This window comes from Dendrobates tinctorius, unplaced genomic scaffold (genome assembly GCF_039654945.1).
Source record: "Dendrobates tinctorius isolate UK_male_01 unplaced genomic scaffold, ASM3965494v1 ptg000019l, whole genome shotgun sequence".
In the NCBI taxonomy this organism is placed as follows: domain Eukaryota; kingdom Metazoa; phylum Chordata; class Amphibia; order Anura; family Dendrobatidae; genus Dendrobates; species Dendrobates tinctorius.
Genome location: NW_027361687.1, coordinates 32,402,350 through 32,423,223, shown reverse-complemented (window position 1 = coordinate 32,423,223; position 20,874 = coordinate 32,402,350). Strand labels below are relative to the sequence as shown.

The window sequence follows — 20,874 nt, the reverse complement described above, 5'->3', positions numbered from 1 at the left end:
GGAATGCAGTGGACGTGGTGTACATGGACTTTTCAAAAGCTTTTGATACGGTGCCACACAAAAGGTTGATACATAAAATGAGAACAATGGGGATAGGGGAAAATATGTGTAAGTGGGTTAAAGCTGGCTCAGGGATAGGAAACAAAGGGTGGTTATTAATGGAGCACACTAGGACTGGGTCACGGTTAGCAGTGGGGTACCACAGGGGTCAGTATTGGGCCCGCTTCTTTTTAACATATTTATTAATGACCTTGTAGGGGGCATAGAGAGTAGAATTTCAATATTTGCAGATGACACTAAACTCTGCAGGGTAATCAATACAGAGGAGGACAATTTTATATTACAGGAGGATTTATGTAAACTAGAAGCTTGGGCTGATAAATGGCAAATGAGCTTTAATGGGGATAAATGTAAGGTCATGCACTTGGGTAGAACGAACAAGATGTATAATTATGTGCTTAATTGTAAAACACTGGGCAAAACTGTCACTGAAAAAGACCTGGGTGTATGGGTGGACGACAAACTCACATTTAGTGGCCAGTGTCAGGTAGCTGCTGCAAAGGCAAATAAAATAATGGGATGCATTAAAAGAGGCATAGATGCTCATGAGGAGAACATAGTTTTACCTCTATATAAGACACTAGTGCGACCTCACTTAGAATACTGCGTACAGTTCTGGTCTCCGGTGTATAAGAAAGACATAGCTGAACTGGAGTGGGTGCAGAGAAGAGCGACCAAGGTTATTAGGGAACTGGGGGGTCTGCAATACCAAGACAGGTTATTACACTTGGGGTTATTTAGTTTGGAAAATCGAAGGCTTAGGGGTGATCTTATTACAGTGTATAAATATATGCGGGGACAGTACAAAGACCTTTCTAATGATCTCTTTACTCTTAGACCTGTGACGGGGACAACGGGGCATCCTCTACGTTTGGAGGAAAGAAGGTTTAAGCATAATCACAGACACGGATTCTTTACTGTAAGAGCAGTGAGACTATGGAACTCTCTGCCATATGATGTTGTAATGAGTGATTCCCTACTAAAATTTAAGAAGGGACTGGATGCCTTTCTTGAAAAGTATAATATTACAGGCCTATCATCTCAACGCATTAACGTAAATATCCCTGTGTGGCTCATTTCTAAATTTTTCACCATAACCAGGTTCCTCGCATCATGTTCTCACATGCTTTTTGCATTTAATAGCCCTCTGTGTCTGTACTGTTACATACTTAGACTGTTAACTGGTTCATGCAGCAACAGGAACACCCGATTCTTACACTAGGGAAGGTCCAAACCATAAAAATAAAAGCAATTGTTACCATCCACCTTTCGTGTCTCCCCTTTTCCCTTATAGATTGTAAGCTTGCGAGCAGGGCCCTCATTCCTCTAGGTATCTGTTTTGATCTATGTGTTTATTGGTATGCTATGCTGTAATGTCTATTGTCTGTACAAGTCCCATCTATAATGTAAAGTGCTGCGGAATATGTTGGCACTATAGAAATAAAATTATTATTATTATCCACATCTGTATACAGTGAGCTCCCTCCTAGTGGTGGTTGTATGTACACATACAGTCATATGTTAAAGTTTGGGCACCCCTATTAATGTTAACCTTTTTTCTTTATAACAATTTTGGTTTTTGCAACAGCTATTTTAGTTTCATATATCTAATAACTGATGGACTCAGTTATATTTCTGGATTCAAATGAGGTTTATTGTACTAACAGAAAATGTGCAATCTGCATTTAAACAAAATTTGACCTGTGGAAAAGTATGGGCACCTCAACATAAAAGTGACATAAATATTTCGTAGATCCTCCTTTTGCAAAAAATAACAGCCTCTAGTCGCTTCCTGTAGCTATTGAGTTCCTGGATCCTGGATGAAGGTATTTGTGACCATTCCTGTTTACAAAACAATTCCAGTTCAGTTAAGTTTGATGGTCGCCGAGCATGGACAGCCCGCTTCAAATCATCCCACAGATGTTCAATGATATTCAGGTCTGGGGACTGGGATGGCCATTCCAGAACATTGTAATTGTTCCTCTGCATGAATGCCTGAGTAGATTTGGAGCGGTGTTTTGGATCATTGTCTTGCTGAAATATCCATCTCCTGCATAACTTCAACTTCGTCACTGATTCTTGCACATTATTGTCAAGAATCTGCTGATACTGAGTTGAATCCATGCGACCCTCAACTTTAACAAGATTCCCGGTGCCAGCATTGGCCACACAGCCCCAAAGCATGATGGAACCTCCACCAAATTTTACTTTGGGTAGCAAGTGTTTTTCTTGGAATGCTGTGTTTTTTAGCCTCCATGCATAACGCCTTTTTGTATGACCAAACAACTCAATCTTTGTTTCATCAGTCCACAGGACCTTCTTCCAAGATGTAACTGGCTTGTCCAAATGTGCTTTTGCATACCTCAGGCGACTCTGGTGGCGTGCTTGCAGAAACGGCTTATTTCGCATCACTCTCCCATACAGCTTCTCCTTGTGCAAAGTGCGCTGTATTGTTGACCAATGCACAGTGACACCATCTGCAGCAAGATGATGCTGCAGGTCTTTGGAGGTGGTCTGTGGATTGTCCTTGACTGTTCTCACCATTCTTCTCCTCTGCCTTTCTGATATTTTTCTTGGCCTGCCACTTCTGGGCTTAACAAGAACTGTACCTGTGTTCTTCCATTTCCTTACTATGTTCCTCACAGTGGAAACTGACAGGTTAAATCTCTGAGACAACTTTTTGTATCCTTCCCCTGAAAAGCTATGTTGAATGTAAAGCGCCATGGAATAAATGGCGCTATAACAATAAATAATAATAATAATAATAATAATAATCTTTGTTTTCAGATCATTTGAGAGTTGTTTTGAGGAGCCCATGATGCCACTCTTCATAGGAGAATCAAATAGGAGAACTACTTGCAAGTGGCCACCTTAAATACCTTTTCTCATGATTTGATACACCTGGCTATGAAGTTCAAAGCTCAATGAGGTTACAAAACCAATTTAGTGCTTCAGGAAGTCAGTAAAAAGTAGTTAGGAGTGTTCAAATCAAGAAAATGATAAGGGTGCCCATACTTTTCCACAGGTCAAATTTTGTTTAAATGCAGATTGCACATTTTCTGTTAGTACAATAAACCTCATTTGAATCCAGAAATATAACTGAGTCCATCAGTTATTAGAGATATGAAACTGAAATAGCTGTTGCAAAAACCAAAATTATTATAAAGAAAAAAGGTTAACATTAATAGTGGTGCCCAAACTTTAACATATGACTGTATGTATACAGTGAGCTCCCCCTAGTGGTGCTGGTATATTCACATCTGTATATAGTGGGTTTCCCTTAGTGGTAACTGTATATATAGATCTGTACACAGTGTGCTTCCCCTTGTGCTGCTGGTATATTCACATCTGTATATAGTGAGTTTCCCCTAGTTGTAGCTCTATATATACACATCTGTACACAGTGAGTTACCCCTATTGATGACTGTATATATACATCTGTACACAGTGAGATCCCCCTAGTGGTGGCTTTATATATACATCTGTATACAGTGAGCTCCCTCCTAGTGGTGGTTGTATATACACATATGTATACAGTGAGCTCCCCCTAGTGGTGCTGGTATATTCACATCTGTATATTGTGAGTTTCCCTTAGTGGTAGCTGTATATATACAGTCATGGCCAAAAGTTTTGAGAATGACACAAATATTAATTTTTACAAAGTCTACTGCTTCATTTTTTCTAATGGCAATTTGCATATACTCCAGAATGTTATAAAGAGTGATCAGCTTAACAGCAATTACTTGCAAAGTCAATATTTGCCTAGAAAATTAACTTTATCCCCCAATACACATTTCAACATCATTGCAACCCTGCCTTAAAAGGACCAGCTAACATCGTTTCAGTGATTGCTCCATTAACACAGGTGTGGGTGTTGATGAGAACAGGGCTGGAGATCAATCTGTCGTGATTAAGTAAGAATGACACCACTGGACACTTTAAAAGGAGGCTGGTGCTTGGCATCATTGTTTCTCTTCTGTTAACCATGGTTATCTCTAAAGAAACACATGCAGTCATCATTGCACTGCACAAAAATGGCCTAACAGGGAAGAGTATCGCAGTTAGAAAGATTGCACCTCAGTCAACAATCTATCGCATCATCAAGAACTTCAAGGAGAGAGGTTCCCTTGTTGCCAAAAAGGCTCCAGGGTGCCCAAGAAAGCAGGGCTGTGGAGTCGGAGTCGGAGTCGTGGAGTCGGTGCTCATTTTGGTGGAGTCGGAGTCGGAGTTGGAGTCGGTATAAAATGGACCGACTCCGACTCCTAAAATATATAATAAATTGGGTACAGTAATTCAATGCAGGATGTGCTGAATATTTTTTCATAGGAGTTTGGGAAAGTTATGAAATGTCCTATAAATGGCTGTTATATTCCTGATCTAAGGCTACATTCACACACAACGTTTTTCCTGTGTTTTTTGAGGATACGTTTTTCAGCTGCAAAAGCTGATCATCTTTTTAAAAAACTGCATCACCTGAAAGGTTTTTGAGCTCATAGATAATGTTTTCAATAGCAAAAGCAGATTAGAAATCTGCTCTATCTATATATCCATTTATCCATATCTGTCTATCCATATCGTATCTGTACCAAAAAGAATGAAAACCGGGTAGTACACCAATATATATTCTGTTCTATCTAAACATCTTGATTATTGGATCATAAAAATGATTAAATGTCTGAGGTTCACATTGTACTACAATAAATTTTTCACTTAAATATAAGCAATATGTGTGGGAGTCGGAGTCGGAGTCGTGGAGTCGGAGTTGGAGTCGGAGTCGGTGTAAGGGAAATTGAGGAGTCGGAGTCGGAGTCGCAGGTTTGGCTTACCGACTCCACAGCCCTGCAAGAAAGACCAGCAAGCGCCAGGACCGCCTCTTAAAAGTGTTTCAGCTGCGGGATTGGGCTACCAGCAGTGCAGAGCTTGCTCAGGAATGGCAGCAGGCAGGTGTGAGTGCATCTGCACGCACTGTGAGGCGGAGACTCTTAGAGCAAGGCCTGGTCTCAAGGAGGGCAGCAAAGAAGCCACTTCTCTCCAGGAAAAACATCATGGACAGACTGATATTCTGCAAGAGGTACAGGGAGTGGACTGCTGAGGACTGGGGTAAAGTCATTTTCTCTGATGAATCCCCTTTTCGATTGTTTGGGACATCTGGAAAACGGCTTATTCGGAGAAGACCAGGTGAGCGCTACCACCAGTCTTGTCTCATGCCAACTGTCAAGCATCCTGAAACCATTCAAGTGTGGGGTTGCTTCTCAGCCAAGGGAATGAGTTCTCTCTCAGTCTTGCCTAAAAACACAGCCATGAATAAAGAATGGTACCAGAATGTCCTCCAAGAGCAACTTCTCCCAACCGTCCAAGAGCAGTTTGGCGATCAACAATGCCTTTTTCAACATGATGGAGCACCTTGCCATAAAGCAAAGGTGATAACTAAATGGCTCAGGGAACAAAACATAGAGATTTTGGGACCATGGCCTGGAAACTCCCCAGATCTTAATCCCATTGAGAACTTGTGGTCAATCATCAAGAGACGGGTGGACAAACAAAAACCTTCAAATTCAGACAAAATAAAAGCATTGATTTTGCAAGAATGGACTGCTATCAGTCAGGATTTGATCCAGAAGTTGATTGAGAGCATGCCAGGAAGAATTGTTGAGGTCCTAAAGAAGAAGGGTCAACACTGCAAATATTGACTTGCTGCATTAACTCATTCTGTCAATATAACCTTTTGTTACTCATAATATGATTGCAATTATATTTCTGTATGTGATAAAAACATCTGACAAACACACATAAAAACCAGAGGGCAGCAGATCATGTGAAAATATAATATTTGTGTCATTCTCAAAACTTTTGGCCATGACTGTACATCTGTACACAGTGAGCTTCTCCTTGTGGTGCTGGTATATTCACATCTGTATATAGTGAGTTCCCCCTAGTTGTAGCTCTATATATATATACAGTGGGGCAAAAAAGTATTTAGTCAGTCAGCAATAGTGCAAGTTCCACCACTTAAAAAGATGAGAGGCGTCTGTAATTTACATCATAGGTAGACCTCAACTATGGGAGACAAACTGAGAAAAAAAAATCCAGAAAATCACATTGTCTGTTTTTTTTTCATTTTATTTGCATATTATGGTGGAAAATAAGTATTTGGTCAGAAACAAGCAATCAAGATTTCTGGCTCTCACAGACCTGTAACTTCTTCTTTAAGAGTCTCCTCTTTCCTCCACTCATTACCTGTAGTAATGGCACCTGTTTAAACTTGTTATCAGTATAAAAAGACACCTGTACACACCCTCAAACAGTCTGACTCCAAACTCCACTATGGTGAAGACCAAAGAGCTGTCAAAGGACACCAGAAACAAAATTGTAGCCCTGCACCAGGCTGGGAAGACTGAATCTGCAATAGCCAACCAGCTTGGAGTGAAGAAATCAACTGTGGGAGCAATAATTAGAAAATGGAAGACATACAAGACCACTGATAATCTCCCTCGATCTGGTGCTCCACGCAAAATCCCACCCCGTGGGGTCAGAATGATCACAAGAACGGTGAGCAAAAATCCCAGAACCATGCGGGGGGACCTAGTGAATGAACTGCAGAGAGCTGGGACCAATGTAACAAGGCCTACCATAAGTAACACACTATGCCACCATGGACTCAGATCCTGCAGTGCCAGACGTGTCCCACTGCTTAAGCCTGTACATGTCCGGGCCCATCTGAAGTTTGCTAGAGAGCATTTGGATGATCCAGAGGAGTTTTGGGAGAATGTCCTATGGTCTGATGAAACCAAACTGGAACTGTTTGGTAGAAACACAACTTGTCGTGTTTGGAGGAAAAAGAATACTGAGTTGCATCCATCAAACACCATACCTACTGTAAAGCATGGTGGTGGAAACATCATGCTTTGGGGCTGTTTCTCTGCAAAGGGGCCAGGACGACTGATCCAGGTACATGAAAGAATGAATGGGGCCATGTATCGTGAGATTTTGAGTGAAAACCTCCTTCCATCAGCAAGGGCATTGAAGATGAAACGTGGCTGGGTCTTTCAACATGACAATGATCCAAAGCACACCGCCAGGGCAACGAAGGAGTGGCTTCGTAAGAAGCATTTCAAGGTCCTGGAGTGGCCTAGCCAGTCTCCAGATCTCAACCCTATAGAAAACCTTTGGAGGGAGTTGAAAGTCCGTGTTGCCAAGCGAAAAGCCAAAAACATCACTGCTCTAGAGGAGATCTGCATGGAGGAATGGGCCAACATACCAACAACAGTGTGTGGCAACCTTGTGAAGACTTACAGAAAACGTTTGACCTCTGTCATTGCCAACAAAGGATATATCACAAAGTATTGAGATGAAATTTTGTTTCTGACCAAATACTTATTTTCCACCATAATATGCAAATAAAATGAAAAAAAAACAGACAATGTGATTTTCTGGATTTTTTTTTCTCAGTTTGTCTCCCATAGTTGAGGTCTACCTATGATGTAAATTACAGACGCCTCTCATCTTTTTAAGTGGTGGAACTTGCACTATTGCTGACTGACTAAATACTTTTTTGCCCCACTGTATATATCTGTACACAGTGAGTTCCCCCTATTGATGACTGTATATATACATCTGTACACAGTGAGCTCCCCCTAGTGGTGGCTTTATATATACATCTGTATACAGTGAGTTCCCCCCTAGTGGTAGCTGTATATATACATCTGTATTGTTCAAAGAAGAAAGCTGGACGGCACTGTTAACAAGCTCACACCTCCGGCTAAAATACTTCCAAGATTACCCATAGGTGCTCATTCACATCAAAACCACAAAGTTCATCATATTGCCAAGAAAAAGAATTTGAATGGCACTCACCAGGTACAAGCTTTCAAGACTTTATTGGGGAATCCTTGACCTGTGGAAGCGCAGTGTGTGCGCGAAACGATCGTCGTTACTCCTGTCAAGGATTCCCCAATAAAGTCTTGAAAGCTTTTACCTGGTGAGTGCCATTCAAATTCTTTTTCTTGGCAATAATATATACATCTGTGCACAGTGAGCTCCCCCTATTGGTGGCTGTATATATACATCTGTACAAAGTGTGCTTACCCCAGTGGTGGCTGTTTATATACATCTGTACAAAAGAGCTCCCCCTATTGGTGGCTGTATATACACATCTGTGTACAGTGAGCTCCCCCTAGTGGTGGCCTTATCTATATTCATCTGTATACAGTGAGTTCCCCCTAGTGGTAGTTGTATATACACATCAGTATACCCAATAGTGGCTGTATACACATCTGCATACCGTGATATATATATATATATACTAGCTGAAGAGCCCGGCGCTGCCCGGGCATAGTAACTAACTGTGGTTAGTTATAGCAAATTATAATTATCCTCCATCCCATAGTCCCGTGCCCATATACCCATCATATATATCCTCCAACCCATAGTCGAGTGCCCATATACCCATCACACATCCTCCATCCCATAGTCCCATGCCCATATACCCATCATACATATTCTCCATCCCATAGTCCCATGCCCATATACCCATCATACATATTCGCCATCCCATAGTGGAGTGCCCATATACCCATCTCACATCCTTCATCTCATAGTCCCATGCCCATATACCCATCACACATATCCTCTATCCCATAGTCCTGTGCCCATATACCCATCATACATATCCGCCATCACATAGTCCCGTGCCCATATACCCATCATACATATCCTCCATCCCATAGTCCAGTGCCCATATACCCATCACACATCCTCCATCCCATAGTCCCATGCCCATATATCCATCATACATTGCGTGCAGAATTATTAGGCAAGTTGTATTTGAGAGGATTCTTTTTATTATTGAATAACAACTATATTCTCAATCAACCCAAAAGACTCATAAATATCAAAGCTTAATATTTTTGGAAGTTGGAGTGGGTTTTTTTTAGATTTGGCTATCTTAGGAGGATATCTTTTTTTTCAGGTAACTATTACTGTGCAGAATTATTAGGCAACTTAATAAAAACCCAATATATACCCATCTCACTTGTTTATTTTCACCACGTAAACCAATATAACAACACAAAATTTAGAAATAAACATTTCTGACATTCAAAAACAAAAAAAAAAAAATCAGTGACCAATATAGCCACCTTTCTTTACGATGACACTCAAAAGCCTTCCATCCATAGATTCTGTCAGTTGCTTGATCTGTTTACGATCAACATTGCGTGCAGCAGACACCACAGCCTCCCAGACACTGTTCCGAGAGGTGTACTGTTTTCCCTCCTGTAGATCTCACATTTTATGAGGGACCACAGGTTCTCTATGGGGTTCAGATCAGGTGAACAAGGGGGCCATGTCATTATTTTTTCTTCTTTTAGACCTTTACTGGCCAGCCACGCTGTGGAGTATTTGGATACATGTGATGGAGGATTGTCCTGCATGAAAATCATGTTTTTCTTGAATGATACCGACTTCTCTCTGTACCACTGCTTGAAGAAGGTGTCTTCCAGAAACTGGCAGTAGGTCTGGGAGTTGAGCTTTACTCCATCCTCAACCCGAAAAGGTCCCAAAAGTTCATTTTTGATGATACCAGCCAATACCAGTACCCCACCTCCACCTTGCTGGCGTCTGAGTCGGAGTGGTGCTCTCTGCCCTTTACTGATCCAGCCTCGGGCCCATCCATCTGGCCCATCAAGGGTCACTCTCATTTCATCAGTCCATAAAACCTTAGAAAAATCAGTCTTAAGATATTTCTTGGCCCAGTCTTGACGTTTTATCTTACGTTTCTTGTTCAAAGGTGGTCACTTTTCAGCCTTCCTTACCTTGGCCATGTCTCTGAGTGTGGCACACCTTGTGCTTTTTGATAGTCCAGTAACGTTGTAGCTCTGAAATATGGCAAAACTGGTGGCAAATGGCATCTTGGCAGCTTGACGCTTCATTTTCCTCAATTCATGGGCAGTTATTTTGTGCCTTTTTTTATCAACACGCTTCTTGCGACCCTGTTGGCTATTTGCCATGAAGCGCTTGATTGTTCGGTGATCACGCTTCAAAAGTTTGGCAATTTCAAGACTGCTGCATCCCTCTGCAAGACATCTCACAATTTTTGACTTTTCAGAGTCCATCAAATCATTCTTCGGACCCATTTTGCCAAAGGAAAGGAAGTTGCCTAATAATTAAGCACACCTTATATAGGTTGTTGATGTCATTAGACCACACCCCTCCTTATTACAGAGATGCAAATCACCTGATTTACATAATTGGCAGTTGGCTTTCAAGCCTATACAGCTTGCAGTAGGACAACATGTGTAAAAAGGATGATGTGATCAAAATACTCATTTGCCTAATAATTCTGCACACAGTGTACGTATTCTCCATCCCATAGTCCCATGCCAATATACCCATCATACATATCCTCCATCCCATAGTCCCGTACCCATATACCCGTCATACATATCCTCCATCTTATAGTCCAGTGCCCATATACCCATCACACATCCTCCATCCCATAGTCAACTATTATGACATCATAATGAGCGGCCGGGCTTGCAACCTATGATGACATCAGTGTCGCCATGGCAACCATTATGACATCATAATGAGGGGCGGGGCTTGATACACACACTTTTTCCCCATTATGTAGATAGGGGAAAAATTGTTTGGTGAATTGGAACGCGTGGGGTTAAAATTTTGCCTCACAACATAGCTTAGGACACTCTTGGGGTCCAGACGTGTGACTGTGCCAAATTTTGAGGCTGTAGCTGCGACAGTGCGGATGCCAATCCCAGACATACACACACACACACACACACACACACACACACAACATACATACACACATTGAGCATTATATATTAGATATATATACTCTGCTCAAAAAAATAAAGGGAAGACTTAAACAACAGAATATGGCTCCAAGTAAATCAAACTTCTGTGAAATCAAACTGTCCACATAGGAAGCAACACTGATTGACAATCAATTTCACATGGTGTTGTGCAAATGGAATAGAAAACAGATGGAAATTATAGGCAATTATCAAGACACATTCAATAAAGGAGTGGTTCTGCAGGTGAGGACCACAGACCACATCTCAGTACCAATGCTTTCTGGCTGATGTTTTGGTCACTTTTGAATGTTGGTTCTGCTTTCACACTCGTGGTAGCATGAGACGAACTCTACAACCCACACAAGTGGCTCAGGTAGTGCAGCTCATCCAGGATGGCACATCAATGCGAGCTGTGGCAAGAAGGTTTGCTGTGTCTGTCAGCGTAGTGTTCAGAGGCTGGAGGTGCTACCAGCAGACAGGCCAGTACACCAGGAGATGTTAAGGGGCCGTAAGAGGGCAACAACCTAGCAGCAGGACCGCTACCTCCGCCTTTGTGCAAGGAGCAGCACTGCCAGAGCACTGCAAAATGACCTCCAGCAGGCCACAAATGTGCATGTGTCTGCACGAACGGTTAGAAACCAACTCCATGAGGATGGTTTGAGGGTCCGACGTCCACAGATGGGGGTTGTGCTCACAGCCCAACACCGTGCAGGATGCTTGGCATTTGCCACAGAACACCAGGATTGGCAAATTCGCCCTGGGCTCTTCACAGATGAAAGCAGGTTTAAAATGAGCACATGTGACAGACGTGACAGAGTCTGGAGACGTCACAGAGAGCAAACTGCTGCCTGTAACATCCTTCAGCATGACTGGTTTGGCAGTGGGTCAGTAATGGTGTGGGGTGGCATTTCTTTGGAGGGCCACACAACCCTTCAAGTGCTCGCCAGAGGTAGCCTGACTGCCATTAGGTACCTAGATGAGATCCTCAGACCCCTTGTGAGACTATATGCTGGTGCGGTTGGTCCTGGGTTCCTCCTAATGTAGGACAATGCAAGACCTCATGTGGCTGGAGTGTGTCAGCAGTTCCTGCAAGATGAAGGCATTGAAGCTATGGACTGGCCCACCCGCTCCCCAAACCTGAATCCGATTGAGCACATCTGGGACATCATGTCTCGCTCTATCCACCAATGTCACGTTGCACCACAGACTGTCCAGGAGTTGGCGGATGCTTTAGTCCAGATCTGGGAGGAGATCCCTCAGGAGACCATCCGCCGCCTCATCAGGAGCATGTCTAGGCATTGTACAGTAGGGAGGTCATACAGGCACGTGGAGGTCCCACACAATACTGAGCATCTTTTCCTTGTCATGAGGAATTTCCACTGAATTTGGATCAGCTTGTAATTTGATTTTCCACTTTGATTTTGAGTATCATTCCAAATCCAGACCTCCATGGGATATTCATTTTGATTTACATTGATAATTGTTGTGTTTTATTGTTCTGAACACATTCCACTATGCAATGAATAAAAATTTGCAACTGGAATATTTCATTCAGAGATATCTAGGATGTGGTATTTTAGTGTTCCCTTTATTTTTTCGAGCAGTGTGTATATATACACTGGGTGCAGAATTATTAGGCAAATGAGTATTTTGATCACATCATCCTTTTTATACCTGTTGTCCTACTCCAAGCTGTATAGGCTTGAAAGCCAACTGCTAATTATGTAAATCAGGTGATTTGCATCTCTGTAATGAGGAGGGGTGTGATCTAATGACATCAACAACCTATATAAGGTGTGCTTAATTATTAGGCAACTTCCTTTCCTTTGGCAAAATGGGTCCGAAGAAAGATTTGACGGACTCTGAAAAGTCAAAAATTGTGAGATGTCTTGCAGAGGGATGCAGCAGTCTTGAAATTGCCAAACTTTTGAAGCGTGATCACCGAACAATCAAGCGTTTCATGGCAAATAGCCAACAGGGTCGCAAGAAGCGTGTTGATAAAAAAAGGCACAAAATAACTGCCCATGAATTGAGGAAAATGAAGCGTCAAGCTGCCAAGATGCCATTTGCCACCAGTTTTGCCATATTTCAGAGCTACAACGTTACTGGACTATCAAAAAGCACAAGGTGTGCCACACTCAGAGACATGGCCAAGGTAAGGAAGGCTGAAAAGTGACCACCTTTGAACAAGAAACGTAAGATAAAACGTCAAGACTGGGCCAAGAAATATCTTAAGACTGATTTTTCTAAGGTTTTATGGACTGATGAAATGAGAGTGACCCTTGATGGGCCAGATGGATGGGCCCGAGGCTGGATCAGTAAAGGGCAGAGAGCACCACTCCGACTCAGACGCCAGCAAGTTGGAGGTGGGGTACTGGTATTGGCTGGTATCATCAAAAATGAACTTTTGGGACCTTTTCGGGTTGAGGATGGAGTGAAGCTCAACTCCCAGACCTACTGCCAGTTTCTGGAAGACACCTTCTTCAAGCAGTGGTACAGGAAGAAGTCGGTATCGTTCAAGAAAAACATGATTTTCATGCAGGACAATGCTCCATCACATGCATCCAAATACTCCACAGCGTGGCTGGCCAGTAAAGGTCTAAAAGAAGAAAAAATAATGACATGGCCCCTTGTTCACCTGATCTGAACCCCATAGAGAACCTGTGGTCCCTCATAAAATGTGAGATCTACAGGGAGTGAAAACATTACACCTCTCCGAACAGTGTCTGGGAGGCTGTGGTGGCTGCTGCACGCAATGTTGATCGTAAGCAGATCAAGCAACTGACAGACTCTATGGATGGAAGGCTTTTGAGTGTCATTGTAAAGAAAGGTGGCTATGTTGGTCACTGATTTTTTTTGTTTTGTTTTTGAATGTCAGAAATGTTTATTTCTAAATTTTGTGTTGCTCTATTGGTTTACCTGGTGAAAATAAACAAGTGAGATGGGTATATATTTGGTTTTTATTAAGTTGCCTAATAATTCTACACTGTAATAGTTACCTGCACAAGCAGATATCCTCCTAAGATAGCCAAATCTAAAAAAACCCACTCCAACTTCCAAAAATATTAAGCTTTGATATCTATGAGTCTTTTGGGTTGATGGAGAACATAGTTGCTATATATATATATATATATATATATATATATACACTCACTGGCCACTTTATTAGGTACACCTGTCCAACTGTGTGTTAAGACTTAATTTCTAATCAGCCAATCACATGGCGGCAACTCAGTGCATTTAGGCATGTAGACATGGTCAAGACAATCTCCTGCAGTTCAAACCGAGCATCAGTATGGGGAAGAAAGGTGATTTGAGTGCCTTTGAACGTGGCATGATTGTTGGTGCCAGAAGGGCTGGTCTGAGAATTTCAGAAACTGCTGATCTACTGGGATTTTCACGCACAACCATCTCTAGGGTTTACAGAGAATGGTCCGAAAAAGAAAAAAAATCCAGTGAGCGGCAGTTCTGTGGCCGGAAATGCCATGTTGATGCCAGAGGTCAGAGGAGAATGGGCAGACTGGTTCGAGCTGATAGAAAGGCAACAGTGACTCAAATTGCCACCCGTTACAACCAAGGTAGGCAGAAGAGCATCTCTGAACGCACAGTGCGTCGAACTTTGAGGCAGATGGGCTACAGCAGCAGAAGACCACACTGGGTACCACTCCTCTCAGCTAAGAACAGGAAACTGAGGCTACAATTTGCACAAGCTCATCGAAATTGGACAGTAGAAGATTGGAAAAACGTTGCCTGGTCTGATGAGTCTCGATTTCTGCTGCGACATTCGGATGGTAGGGTCAGAATTTGGCGTAAACAACATGAAAGCATGGATCCATCCTGCCTTGTATCAACGGTTCAGGCTGGTGGTGGTGGTGTCATGGTGTGTCATTTTTTCTGGGCACTCTTTGGGCCCCTTGGTACCAATTGAGCATCGTTGCAACGCCACAGCCTACCTGAGTATTGTTGCTGACCATGTCCATCCCTTTATGACCACAATGTACCCAACATCTGATGGCTACTTTCAGCAGGATAATGCGCCATGTCATAAAGCTTGAATCATCTCAGATTGGTTTCTTGAACATGACAATGAGTTTACTGTACTCAAATGGCCTCCTCAGTCACCAGATCTCAATCCAATAGAGCATCTTTGGGATGTGGTGGAACGGGAGATTCGCATCAGGGATGTGCAGCCGACAAATCTGCGCCAACTGTGTGATGCCATCATGTCAATATGGTCCAAAATCTCTGAGGAATGCTTCCAGCACCTTGTTGAATCTCTGCCACGAAGAATTGAGGCAGTTCTGAAGGCAAAAGGGGGTCCAACCCCTTACTAGCATGGTATACCTAATAAAGTGGCCAGTGAGTGTATATATATATATATATATACATATCTATACAGTGCCTTGCGAAAGTATTCGGCTCCCTGGAACTTTTCAACCTTTTCCCACATACTGTATCATGCTTCAAACATAAAGATACCAAATGTAAATTTTTGATGAAGAAGTGGGACACAAAATTGTGAAATTGAGTGAAATTTATTGCTTATTTAAATTTTGTGGTAATTCTAAAACTGAAAAGTGGGGCGTGCAATATTATTCAGCCCCTTTAATTTAACACTTTTTTGCGCCTCCTTTTGCTGCGATTACAGCTGCAAGTCGCTTGGGGTATGTCTCTATCAGTTTTGTACATCGAGAGACTGAAATTCTTGCCCATTCTTCCTTGGCAAACAGCTCGAGCTCAGTGAGATTTGATGGAGATCGTTTGTGAACATCAGTTTTCAGCTCTTTCCACAGATTCTCGATTGAATTCAAATCTGGACTTTGACTTGGCCATTCTAACACCTGGATAGGTTTATTTGTGAACCATTCCATTGTAGATTTTGCTTTATGTTTGGGATCATCTTTTTGGAAGACAAATCTCCGTCCCAGTCTCAGGTCTTTTGCAGTCTCCAACAGGTTTTCTTCAAGAATGGTCCTGTATTTGGCTCCATCCATCTTCCCATCAATTTTAACCATCTTCCCTGTTCCTGCTGAAGAAAAGCAGGCCCAAACCATGATGCATGCCACCACGTTTGACAGTGGGGATGGTGCGTTCAGGGTGATAAGCTTTGCTGCCTTTACGCCAAACATATCGTTTGGCATTGATGCCAAATAGTTCGATTTTGGTTTCATCTGACCAGAGCACCTTCTTCCACATGTTTGGTGTGTCTCCCAGGTGGCTTGTTGCAAATTTTAAACAACACTTTTTATGGATATCTTTGAGAAATGGCTTACTTCTTGCCACTCTTCCATAAAGGCCAGATTTGTGCAGTGTACGACTGACTGTTGTCCTATGGACAGACTGTTCCACCTCAGCTGTAGATCTCTGCAGTTCATCCAGAGTGAGCATGGGCTTCTTGGCTGCATCTCTGATCAGTCTTCTCCTTGTTTGAGATGAAAGTTTAGAGGGACGGCCAGGTCTTGGTAGATTTGCAGTGGTATGATAGTCCTTCCATTTCAATATGGTCGCTTGCACAGTGCTCCTTGGGATGTTTAAAGTTTTGGAAATCATTTTTTATCCAAATCCGGCTTTAAACCTCTCCACAACAGTATCACGGACCTGCCTGTTGTGTTCCTTGGTCTTCATGATGCTCTCTGTGCTTCAAACAGAAACCTGAGACTATCACAGAGCAGGTGCATTTATACAGAGACTTGATTACATACAGGTGGATTATATTTATCATCATTAGTCATTTAGGACAACATTGGATCAATCAGAGATCCACAATGAACTTCTGGAGTGAGTTTGTTGCACTGAAGGTAAAGGGGCCGAATAATATTGCACGCCCCATTTTTCATTTTTTGAATTTCCACAAAAATCTAAAATAACCAATACATTTCGGTCAACTTCACAATTGTGTTCCACTTGTTTTTCATTCTTCACCAAAAATTTACATTTGATATCTTTATGTTTGAAGCATGATATGTGGTGAAAAGTTCCAGGGAGCTGAATACTTTCGCAAGGCACTGTATATATACAGTATACAAACACACATACATACACAGTGAGCTGCTCCCCCTGGTGGTAAGCTTACACTTAATAAATCAGACTAGCGGTAGAAGGAGGATTACCTGACCATGGGACACCTTCAGCTTCCTTACTCCAAGACCCCCAATTTTCATGGTATTCCTCCGTCGCTCGCACTCGGATGAGATGTTTTCTTCTCATCACAGCATCATCAATAACAAAGCTTGTGTCTGCAGTAGTGCCCTGATGGAAATACAGAAGGACAGTTGTCATGGCATACGCTCTACCATATGATGGATCCCTATAAATTCTGGATGAAGCTTTGGATGTAACCAGAGAACATCTACATTATTATTATTTATATATAATATTATATATTATTTATATAGCACCATTCCATGGAGCTGTACATGAGAAGAGGTCAGATACAAATTACAGATATCACTTACAGTAAACAAACTAACAATTACAGATTGATACAGAGGTGAGAGGACCTTGCCCTTGCGGGCTTACATTCTACAGGATGGTGGGGAAGGAGACAGTAGGCTGGGGGGTTGCGGAGGCTTTGGTGTTGGTGAGGCGGTAGCTCCAGTAGTGGTGAGGAGGCAGCGGGGTCATTGCAGGCTGTAAGCTTTCTTGAAGAGGTGGACTTTCTGGTTCCGTCTGAGGGATCCGAATGTGGTTGATAGTCGGACATGTTGGGGCAAAGAATTCCAGAGGATGGGGGATATTCGGGAGAAGTCTTGGAGGCGGTTGGGTGAGGAGCGAATAAGTGTGGAGGAGAGAAGGAGGTCTTGGGAGGACCAGAGATTATGTGAGGGAAGATATCGGGAGATTAATTCTGAGACATATGAAGGAGACAGGATATGGATGGCTTTGTAGGTCAGTATTAATAATTTTAACTGAATATGCTGAGGGAATGGGAGTGAAGAGATTTGCAGAGGGGAGAAGGGGAGGAGTAGAGAGGAAAGAGATGAATTAGTCAGGCTGCAGAGTTAAGGATGGACTGGAGAGGTGCGAGAGTGGTAGCAGGGAGGCCACAGAAAAGGATGTTGCAGTAGTTGAGGCGGATAATGAGGGCATGCACAAACATTTTAGCAGATTGAGGGCTGAGGAAAGGACGGATTCTGGAGATATTTTTGAGCTGGAGGCGACAGGAGGTGGAAAGAGCTTGGATATGCGGTTTGAAGGACAGGGCAGAGTCAAGGGTTACTCCGAGGCAGTGGACTTCTGGTACGGAGAAAAGCGTGATGTCATTAATTGTGATATATAGATAAATCAGGTAAGGAAGATCTTTGAGATGGAGGAAAGATGATGAGTTCAGATTTGGCCACATTGAGTTTGAGGAAACGAGAGAAGGAGGATATGGCTGATAGACACTCCGGGATTCTGGACAGCAGAGAGGTGACGTCTGGGCCAGAGAGGTAGATCTGAGTGTCATCAGCATACAGGTGGTACTGGAATCCATGGGACTTTATAAGTTGTCCCAGGCCAAGTGTACAGCTTGAGAAGAGTAGGGGTCCTAGAACAGAGCCTTGGGGGACTCCAACAGAGAGAGGGTAGGATGAGAAGGTAGTGTGGGAGTGGGAGACGCTGAATGTGTGGTTGGAAAGGTATGAGAAGATCCAAGATAGGGCGAGGTCTTTGATACCAAAAGGAGAAGAGGATCTGTAGTAGGAGGCAGTGGTCAACTGTGTCAAAAGCAGAGGACAGGTCTAGAAGGAGAAGTATAGAGTATTGCCCATTAGTTTTGGCTGTAAGTAGGTCGTTAGTAATTTTGGTCAGGGCAGTCTCAGTGGAATGATGGGGATGGAAACCAGATTGTAGATTGTCAAAGAGCAAGTTAGATGAGAGGTGGGAGTAAAGCACAGCGTGGACATGCTGCTCCAGGAGTTTGGAAGTGAAAGGGAGCAGCGATATTGGGCGATAGCTGGACATAGAGGTTAGGTCGAGGGTTGGCTTTTTAAGGATAGGCGTGATTGGGGCATGTTTGAAAGTGATGAGGTGTGATTTGGAGAGGAGAAAATTACAATCCCCTTCAGTGATGTTGGAGAGGGAAGTTATGGGGTTTGGACATTGGTCTGGTATACAAAGGGGTTGTGGTGGTTGAACAATAAAGTCTTGCCTTGTTTGGGCGATCTTATTTTTGAAGTGTGTGGCAAAGTCCTCAGCAGAGACGAGGGAGGTTTGATGGGGCAGTGGTGTGCCGAGGAGTGAGTTAAAAGTTTTGAATAACTGTTTGGGGTTGTAGGATAGGGAAGATACAAGGGTTGTGAAGTAGGCCTGTTTAGCAAAGGTGAGGGCAGATTTGAAAGCGAGTGCTGCCTGTTTGAATGCAGTGAAATCATCTTGTGAATTTGTTTTCTTCCAACACCGCTCTGCAACCCTGGACACTTGCCGGAGCTTTTTAGTGATGTTATTGTGCTAGGGTTGTCTATTGATGCGTCATACTCTGCCATGAATGAGAGGGGCGACCGTGTCAATAGCTGATGCTAAAGTGGCATGGTAGAAAGCAGTGGCACTGTCTGTGTCGTGGAGTGAGGATACGAGTGTCAGTGGTAGAATAGAGCAGTGGTAGAATAGAGTCAGAGAGCATGTGGGTGTCTAGTTGTGCGAGTTTTCTGCGGGGGTGCGCATGTTGCTGGACATGGGTGACAGGTGAGGACAGGGATGAGAACGTGAGTAGATGGTGGTTGGATAGAGTGAGAGGGGAGGTGGTGAAGTTAGATAGAGAGCAGAGACGGGTGAAGACTAGGTCTAATGTATGTCCGTCTGTGTGGGTAGCTGCGGAGGACCACTGAGTAAGTCCAAAAGATGAAGTAAGGGACAGACGTTTGGAGGCTGTTGACTGAAGTGTATCAGTGGGAATGTTGAAGTCACTCATGATGATAGTGGGAACGTCAGTGGAAAGAAAGCGAAGAAGCCAGGTAAATAATTGGTCAATAAAGGCAGTGGCCCGGGCTCGGAGGTCAGTATATGACAGCCACTTGAAGGTTGGAGGGAGAGTAGATGCGGACCGAGTGGACTTCAAAATAGGGGAGGATAAGGGAGGGTAGAGGTGGGATTGGGTTGAAGGTGCAGATAGTGGAAAGGAGAAGACCCACTCCTCCACCATGTCTGTTGCCGGGGTGAGGAATGTGGGTGAAGTGGAGGCCGTCGTAACACAGCGCAGCAGGGGAGGCGTGTCGGAGGGTGTCAGCCATGATTCTGCGAGGCCGAGGAAGGCAAGATGGCGAGAGAGAAAGAGGTCATGAATCACATGAAGCTTATTGCAGTTGGACCAGGTATTCCAGTATGCTCAAGAGAGAGGGAACGAGGGGTGGGCGTGAAGGGCACGGGTTTTACATTGGAAAGATTGCGGTAGTTCATATTAGATAGGGAGCGGTAGGAGGGGGAATTAATGGGAGGTATTAACTGTGGGGGTTCGGGATTGGTAGCTATGTCACCAGCAATGAGGAGAAGCAGAGAGAGGATGAGCAGGTGGGAGAAGGAGAGTGGCTGGCTTGCTTTATGTTTTATTAGGAGAGATCTGAGATTGAAGAGCAGTTCAGCAGAGGAGGTCAGGTGAGTGCAGCTTTGGCTGTTACTGGAGTCTAGCTGTTTCCTGTCATTTCTCAGCTTTCGCCTCCATAAGTGGTCTCCCAATAAACATTGGGGTGTGCGGGTTGTTTTGGGGTGACTCACATTGGACAGATGAAGCGAGTTCTTCACTTGGTACAGAACCTGGTACTTGAGGCCATAGAAGGTTTCCTCCCAGAACTCTGGCCGGCTCCACAGCACGTGCAGCTTCCTTGGATGCTTCTCCACTGGAGTCACTTGTACATTGAGGGGGGGACCGATTTGCACTTGGGGCAGAAACAAGGATAAAAGATAAACCACAGCAAAGTGGTGCCTCGTATGCCCTCCCGGGTCACCATCAGTGGAATATGACCATCCCACTACCATGGCCACTGCCCTTAGCCCTGCACAGAAACCAGCAGTGGGATCATTGATC

The 20,874-nt window shown here is 43.4% G+C and overlaps 1 protein-coding gene across 1 annotated transcript in view; it reads right to left on the bottom strand.

Annotated features, from left to right (window-relative positions):
• IL6R (interleukin 6 receptor) overlaps window positions 1-20,874 on the bottom strand; it is a 73,756-nt gene that overhangs the window by 14,441 nt on the left and 38,441 nt on the right. Inside the window, exons 5-6 of the mRNA XM_073566841.1 lie at window positions 20,565-20,725; window positions 16,985-17,123 (exon numbers count right to left, since the gene is read on the bottom strand). Coding sequence (XP_073422942.1) covers window positions 16,985-17,123; window positions 20,565-20,725 — 300 coding nt within the window. The remainder of the gene's footprint in view (window positions 1-16,984; window positions 17,124-20,564; window positions 20,726-20,874) is intronic.